At 41.0% G+C, this 7,951-nt stretch overlaps 1 protein-coding gene across 2 annotated transcripts in view; it reads left to right on the top strand.

Moving 5' to 3' along the window:
• The window catches only part of SRGAP3 (SLIT-ROBO Rho GTPase activating protein 3), a 332,528-nt gene extending 325,234 nt beyond the window's left edge, over window positions 1–7,294 (top strand). For both annotated transcript variants that reach the window (XM_061618521.1, XM_061618522.1), the window contains exon 22: window positions 1,585–7,294. In XM_061618521.1, the coding sequence (XP_061474505.1) occupies window positions 1,585–2,001 (417 nt within the window). In that variant the 3' untranslated portion in view covers window positions 2,002–7,294. The remainder of the gene's footprint in view (window positions 1–1,584) is intronic.
• The last annotated feature ends 657 nt before the right edge of the window (window positions 7,295–7,951 follow it).

The following is a 7,951-nucleotide window of genomic DNA, read 5'->3' on the forward strand; positions in this document are numbered from 1 at the left end:
GGCTGAGCCTATCTTTGTGACAAAATTAGATTGGTTTTCTGCTAGATGGGGCAGAAAGAAACTGCTTGTTTGCTAAGTGCTGAGCAGATTACTAGAGTACCAACATGAGGGGTTTAGGAAAAGGGGTAATATGACACTTTTATATTAACATTGTCTTAATAATAATCATGTTATTTTATCTCAATGGCCTAATAGCTATTACAATAGGAAGAATAATTAGTGTCATTTTGTCCTTTGATGTTTACTCTGCTGTTTAAAAGCACTAGCTTTTCTAATATCAGAATAGGATTTGCATCCTGTATCTGTGATGCCTACAGTGTAGGAGGAACTATTTTAACAAAAGTACTAAACAAAATCTGTAACTTCAGTAGGCTTCTAACTGTGCATTTATGAAGTTACAAGATACAATAAGGATCATTATTTTACTGAACTGGGTACAATTAAAGACAAATGGTTTCTTCGGTCTGTATTGAAGGTCCTTCCACCCAAATTAATTTTGAGGGAGAGTGTCTTGCAGATTGATGCTTTCAGGCGCAAAACAAACCCTGGCTGCTGCTTGGCTGGGCTTAACAGAGCAGGGGGGCCATCACCACATCCATAACCCATAGAAGATGGGGGAGGGCAAGCAAATGCCTGCACCAGCCTGAAGCCGGCACAGCGATTAGCCTAATGCCATCATGAGAAGGCAATGGGCCCAGCTTGTGGTCCATCACATCCCAGGTTGGCTCAGCTCCTCCCCTGGCATGCCCTGTTTCAGGGATTTATGGCATTGGTACTTCCCACCCAGTGTGCAAGCAGAATAAGATTAATCTTAATATCCTGATTTTCTTGTCTATTTATCTGCTGTGCTTCTGTATTTCAATCTGTCTTTCATTACATTGTAAGCTGCCTTGAACTTTTTTTTAAAGGAGAGTACAAGTACTTTTAATTAATAGCCATGGAGAGTTGGCCTATTAAACTTCCACGTGACCAGGACATTTATTTTATTTATTTTATTCTCAACTGAATGTTTACTCCTAGTCAAGGAGATGAATTTTAAAGACTGCTTGGTGGGCTCACCTTACTATTCTGAGAGGTGTTGATGTTCAGCAATTTTACATTATAGAGAATTGGATCCAAAGGTGCCCTTCCATATGTGTAAGGTATCTCTTGCTCACTGGTTCACCATCTTACAGTAGAAGTGTGGTGGAGAATCTTTGGCCCTCCAGATGTTGCTGGACTCCCAACTTCCATCAGCCCCAGCCAGCATGGCCAATGGTCAGGGATGATGGGAACTGGAGTCCAACAATATCTGGAGGGCCACAGGTTTCTTATCCCTGCATTAGGAAATGAAATTACTTTATATTCTTCCAGAGCTCTTGAGCAAGTGGAAATATGAGAACTATTTTAGAACCTATATAAAACACTTGCATCATTAGTTGTGGGAAAACTTTTAGAGGTTGGTCCACTTGTAGTCCTTTGGATTTAGCCCTGTGACTAAACCAGGCAAAGAAATGACCCTGAGAAACAGATTGTGGATGGATCTAGGTCATCTAATGTAAGGATTATAACTCTTCTTCCTGCTTCTACTTACTGTGTTTACAGGACATTGAAAAGACGATGAGCACAGCATTGAATGAGCTGCGTGAACTTGAAAGGCAAAATACTGTGAAACAAGCCCCTGATGTTGTCCTGGACACCCTTGAACCAATGAAGAACCCTCAGATAGGTTCTGTCAATTCTGAACCTGCCAGCCCCCTTCACACCATCATGATCAGAGATCCTGATGCTGCCATGAGGCGTAGCAGCAGCTCAACCACTGAAATGATGACGACTTTTAAGCCTGCCCTCTCAGCCCGGCTTGCTGGAGCTCAGCTTAGGCCCCCACCCATGAGACCCATCAGGCCAGTTGTCCAGCATCGATCAAGTAGCAGTAGCAGCTCAGGAATGGGTAGTCCTGCGGTGACACCCACAGAAAAGATCTTCCCAAACAGCTCCTCCGATAAATCTGGCACCATGTAGCTAGCACCATCCCAAGGGAATCTTGGATGGAAAAATGGGTAACCATCCTGATTTTCATTTGTTTTGGGGTGAAAGCTATGATTGTACAAATGATGTCATCAACTGAAGAAAAAGACAGGGAAAAATGACTCTTGTAAAAACAGTAACACTGGGGACAGTAGATGTGGCTTAAGGATTTCATGATATTTTACAGACATACTCATCAAGATTGCTGGAAATATTTGGTATAGCCATATAAGATGGCTATTTTATGTATTACCACTGGAACTTTGAAATCTGTGTAGAAGTATATATGGCACTGTACATAGCCCAGTAACATTTTGGTAGATTTACCTCAGAAACTCGCCCCTCCCTAGACTTCAGCTAGAGAGTGGTTTTGTGTGTGTGTGCGTGTGTGTGTGTGTGGATTACACAGCAACTGCATTAAGCAATAGAAGATTGGTCAGTCCTTGAATCGGTTTGGCTTAGCTTTAGAATTGTAGCAAGCAAAAGAAAACACCCTTGGTTTGGCTCAGCTGTTGTCCTGCAAATCCTGAAGTGCATCTGATGAAGATGTTTATCCTACTAGATAGATGGATGGGCTTTTGTCTTCAAGGTCATCTCTTAAAGACTGGTTCATTGAAACATGGAAGCTTGTGGTCACTTCCTGATTGGAAGAGTACACCACCTGTGGACACAAAGAAATTAAAAGTAGTACATCTTTCCCTCGCGTGAAGGGGAAACCTAGGATTTTCTGTACGTACTTCATATTGTAGCACAATGTTATGTGTGTACAAAAGAAACTCAACTCCTGCTGTCTTGAAGTTTTCAAAACAGAAGAGGACTCCAGTAACCTGTGGTTGATAACAATAAATAAATAGGATAACTTATATAGTGTTTGAAATATTTTATTCCCCCATCCTCTTTTTGCTAATGATTCCTTTGGGGAAAATCTGAATTAAAACAGGCAAGGAAGCATTTGGTAAAATCACATTCCCTTTAAAATTACTCAGTAGCACATGAGGGTCTTGACTCAGACTGTGTCCCCTTGCATGAATAGCATGAGCCATATTTGACCATATCAGACATGTAACTGATCTGATGGGGTGACAATTTGCACTTTCTGTACTGTACTATATAACAATATAAAGCAGTTAGGGGTTTATGAAAACAAAGTTATATTTCTTTTTTCTCTTAAAAACTAATCTCGGCAAAAACATATACAAAAGAGAGAGAGCGCCAGGGATTGCATGATAACTAAGACTTTGCTGTTTTCACTGGACTCAAGACTCTTCTTGCAGCTTTTTAAAAAAAATATTTTGCCTTGTTTTGTGGACAAATGTTTTGTAATGTCCCTTTGGCTGGACTTAACATTTTTACTTTTAAACACCACTGTGCATTTATTTTAACATGGAATGCCTTTTGACAAACCTCATTCAGATTGCACACTTGATTAAATCTGCACTTTCCTTTTCTTTCTTGGTGTGTCTTGACTTAATTTTGCAGTAGCTATCATTTAAAAAGAAGTAAGACTCTTTTTCCCATGTCTCATTAGAAGTTGGTTTAATGACATCTGTCATCTTTCAGGACCCCATAGAATTATTTAAATGACTTACAGGAAAAAGAGCTGTCAGACCATGGTCAAAGTAATCCTCTGCAGGGTTTTTTGGGGGGAGTGTTTGGTGGAGGAACCACCAGCTCCAAGACTTGTTAGAGTTGCGCCAGCCAGGGCAAACAGTGGGGAGGCAGTGGCTCTTTGCCTTTCCTGGGCTTCCCCAACCCCCAGCATTGGTTTTAATAAGAAGGAAAATAACTACACCAGCTCCAGTGCTGGTGTAATTCCCACCCCCCCAATCTGGGGGGCATGTCCAGGAAATAAAAAGTAGCTTTGGATCTGGTAGATCAAAAACGTCCTCTTATTTGCCCTAATATACCTCTGGAACACTTCTGTTTTGCCCTCACTGCTCTTGAAACACCGAGGGCTGTTTAACAGTGGCAGCCAGGAGACCTGCAACCACAAACCTCCGTCTCCAGCCACAGAGAGGAAGTATCCAGTGGCCTGCAGCCGCCCTTCCCAGAAGCTTAGGAATGCTCCTTTAGTAACTTTACATTCCTCAGAGGTTCCTGGAGGGCAGTCCTGACTCTTGGGATGGATCCTCTCTCTGGCTATAGGTAGGGTCCACTTCTAAACATCTCACTCGGGGAGGGGCCATCCCCGCTCTCCATACCAGCCCTGCCTTTCTCTAGGAACGGTTGGGTTTAGCAGAGCTTATGTAGAGCTCAGCCACTTCTAGGGTTTGTTAGCTTTATTTTATTTTCCTCACCCTTTTCTTTCTAACTTGCTGTACTCCCCTTCCCTTCACCCACCCTTCCCTCCTACCTTAGTTAAAGCAGGTTGGGGGGGTATTAGAAGACCGCGTTTGCGACACGGAAGGGAGTTAAACAGTGGAGGAGGGAGAGCCACACTCCTGGAGCTGGAACAAGCCAGGAGCGGCTTGGAAGCACCGGTGGGGTGCGTCTGCTCAGCAGAAGAGGCGCGACCCTGATTTTCAGCAGGCAGCCGGCTGACGCGGACTGCACATTTACTGCCAAAACTTCAGCCGCCCTTCCCAGGAGCTTAGGAATGCTCCTTTAGAAACTTTAGCATTTTGTCCTCCTTTATTTGACATATGAGAGAGCCAGTGTGGTGTAGTGGTTAAGGTGTTGGACTATGACCTGGGAGACCAGGGTTCGAATCCCCACACAGCTATGAAGCTCATGGTGACCTTGGGCCAGTTACTGCCTCTCAGCCTCAGAGGAAGGCAATGGTAAAACCCCTCTGAATATCGCTTACCATGAAAACCCTAATCACAGGGTCACCATAAGTCGGAATTGATTTGAAGGCAGTCCATTTCCATTTTTATTTGACAAATACATTCCTAGTCCCATCCATGTGGATATAATGCATACAATAGCACACATTGTTTGGGGTAACATTTTATCCTATGAAAAAAATGTACACAACCACTGTGTGATGCTCCTTTTTTATATGTGCAAGCATGTTTCATCCATGTACCCTGCCCCTTGCCTGTTTTAGTCTGTTTATATATTGGTGTACCTGCTTAAATGATGGAAAATAACTGCTACAATGTAACTTTTTTTACAAAAGGCTAAATTTTAGTTGAGACCCAGTGACACCAAATTTTTGCACTTAGTAGGTATTTCAATGTAACAAAAATACATCAGTAAAAATTAAAACAACCTCCCCATCCCTAAAACCATCCCGACTTTTCCATGTATAGTGTGGATGGAAAATAATGTATGTAATTATTCTATCATTGTTCCCTGATATTACAAAGAGAAAGTGTTTAGCTACATGTCTGCTAATGTTGTAGGCATTTGTAATTGCCACAGTTAGCTAATATAGGGGTATTTATGTTTTTTTCACTTGTGAAATTATTTCAATATCTCCCCTCCCAACACTTCTCCCCATGCCTTTCTAACTTTAGAGTAATCCAAAGGTCATCATGACAGCAGATGTTATGTCTGCTGTAGTGGTGAGCCAGTAAAAGTAGTTTTAGGCATTGGGGCAGGTAAGGGATGGAGCGAGAAACATTTGGAAAATTGTTGCATCCAGTTACATTTTTCCTAATTTAGTTCATGGAGAACGGTTGCTTTGGCAGATTTTTTAAGCATACTTTTGAAAATTAACTTGAGAAGAAAACAATGACTTTATTTGAGGGTTTACTTTTCTTCCTAAAGATAAAGATACACTTCCAGTGTCTTTTTTTATTAAATTATTTTTGCGTTTTCATCTGTTGGTGGGGTTGTGTTTTAAAAAAATCTTTTAAGTGCCTTTTGAGCACCAGAACAAATGCTTGGATTAAATGTGCTTGGGAATTAGACATATCAAGATACCTTGTACAGTTAATGTGGTGTTATTGCTTTAAAAGTTTTTTCCCTTTTTGTTGTACAAGCAAGAAATGTATTTAAATTTTTAAAGAGCTACCCACATACTACAATGTTGTCATACTGCAGTTGACTACTAGGAATTGTAGCTCATCTGCATTTATTTGTAGTACAGAATCAAAACACTGGCAACGTATGTTGTGAACATTAGAACCTGGGTAGAGTTTGTATATGTTTATAACCTTCAGTTGTGCAGCCTTTTTGCACAATCTACTGACAAGTTTTTTGTTTTGCAAAGTGCCATTTCCTGTGTGGTCTCACACAAGAGAAATTCATGGTAGATTTGTCTGAGTCCTCAGGCACAACTGGACGTGGCTTGACCCAACACAAGAATTTCAAAGGACAATTTAAAAATGCATAGAAATAGCAGATGTAAAGCAAAATTGTGAGTGGGCTGGACACGTTAATTCACATGGGGGTGGGGAGGAGACAGAATGAAACAAATTAATCTTTTGCTCACCATGCCAACTCTGTCTTGTTCCATGCTGATGCTTTTCCAAAATCAGTAATGGGAGTATCTATGTTGGGTTGATCTGAGACCAATATCGGAGCATATATAATTAATGTGATGCAGAATGTAGGGGGACATTGCTACATTCAAAGTGGTTGAGGAAAATACCAGACACAGCCCTTTTCTAAAAAGTAAAAAAAATCTTATAATTGGCAAATTAAAAATGTTTCAAACAATGAAAAAGTCCCCTTTACTGGCCTCTGAGGAAATAATGGGAGAGTCCAAGTCTCAATGGCATGGTAGCTGGGGACACTGTACTCCAAAAGGAAAAAATGGATTTTCTCCAATGCAAAGAAAGTGAAATATTACAGAATTGATCTCTGAGCCTATCCATTAAATTAGAATGCTCTTTTTCAACCAAAGCTATTTCAGCTTGCACCCAGAGATGGCTGACTGTAAATGTTGTAGCCTCTTCTCTCCCCCTGTAACTTGGTGACAGTATTCCTTTTGTTCAACCAAGTAATGTGTGTAACGGTCCTGACTTGAAAGCAATTACACCCGCCCTTATATTATTGCTGTACAGAAGCTGTCATAAGCAAACAATGTAAATGTTTCAGCCCTTTTATTAAGGACCATGCACTTTCCTCTCTTTGACTAAACAATACCTAATAGGGTTTTTTCTTTCTTTTTGTAAATCCTGGACTATATAATTTCCTAGCAGTACTGCAGTTTAAACAATATGGCAATAGGCCTCCTGAATCCAATTTGCTTCTGAGTGGCTGCTTTTTGTTCTTGCCAGAAAACTTTAGGAAACTGCTGGTTGGCTGCCCTGTATAATGATTGTTGTTCCTCTTATGGATATTGTCTCTGTAATGTATGATAAAATGCCATTCAGTTAAGAGTGTCTGATTGGATCCTATGTTATGTATGCTGATGATGCCATGTAGATCAAACCACTGGTTGGGTGTGGACTCATCCTGTTGAATAAACAGTTTACCTTTTCTCAAATGTTACTCCAGTCATGATTTAACAGCCAACGATGTATGCATTTTCTTTATTTACATTAGACATTTATAACCTATTAAAATCAATAATAAAACCAAGAGTAGGATAAAACTATTCAAGCTTAAAAGTGTGAGGGGGAATGTAACGTAGGACCTATAATAGTGAAGTGGCTGTGTTGGACACCAATTGGTTATAGCAGCGATGGGGAACCTATGGCCCTCCAGATTATGATGGACTCCATCAGCCCCAGCCAGCCTGGCCAATGACTTAATGACATCTTGAGGGTCACAGGCAGTGAAGGCTGGTGTATTAGGGCTACAAGGGCTGAACCTTACCTAGTGAAATGCTCCACATTTTTTTTAAAGTTTCCCCCAAAATCTTAAAGCCACACTCTTTCCCGTCCCACACATTCTTCCTTTATCCATTTCAATGTAGAAAGAGTCTTGGATACTTTTCTGACAGTCGCTCGTTTTGTGGCCAATCTGCTCTCTGCACCACTTAGCCAGTCTCAATCTAAAACGATTGCTGTGGCCAAGAGGTCCCACTCAGGCAAAGGAGGAGGTGCAG

This window comes from Rhineura floridana, chromosome 3 (genome assembly GCF_030035675.1).
Source record: "Rhineura floridana isolate rRhiFlo1 chromosome 3, rRhiFlo1.hap2, whole genome shotgun sequence".
In the NCBI taxonomy this organism is placed as follows: Eukaryota; Metazoa; Chordata; class Lepidosauria; order Squamata; family Rhineuridae; genus Rhineura; species Rhineura floridana.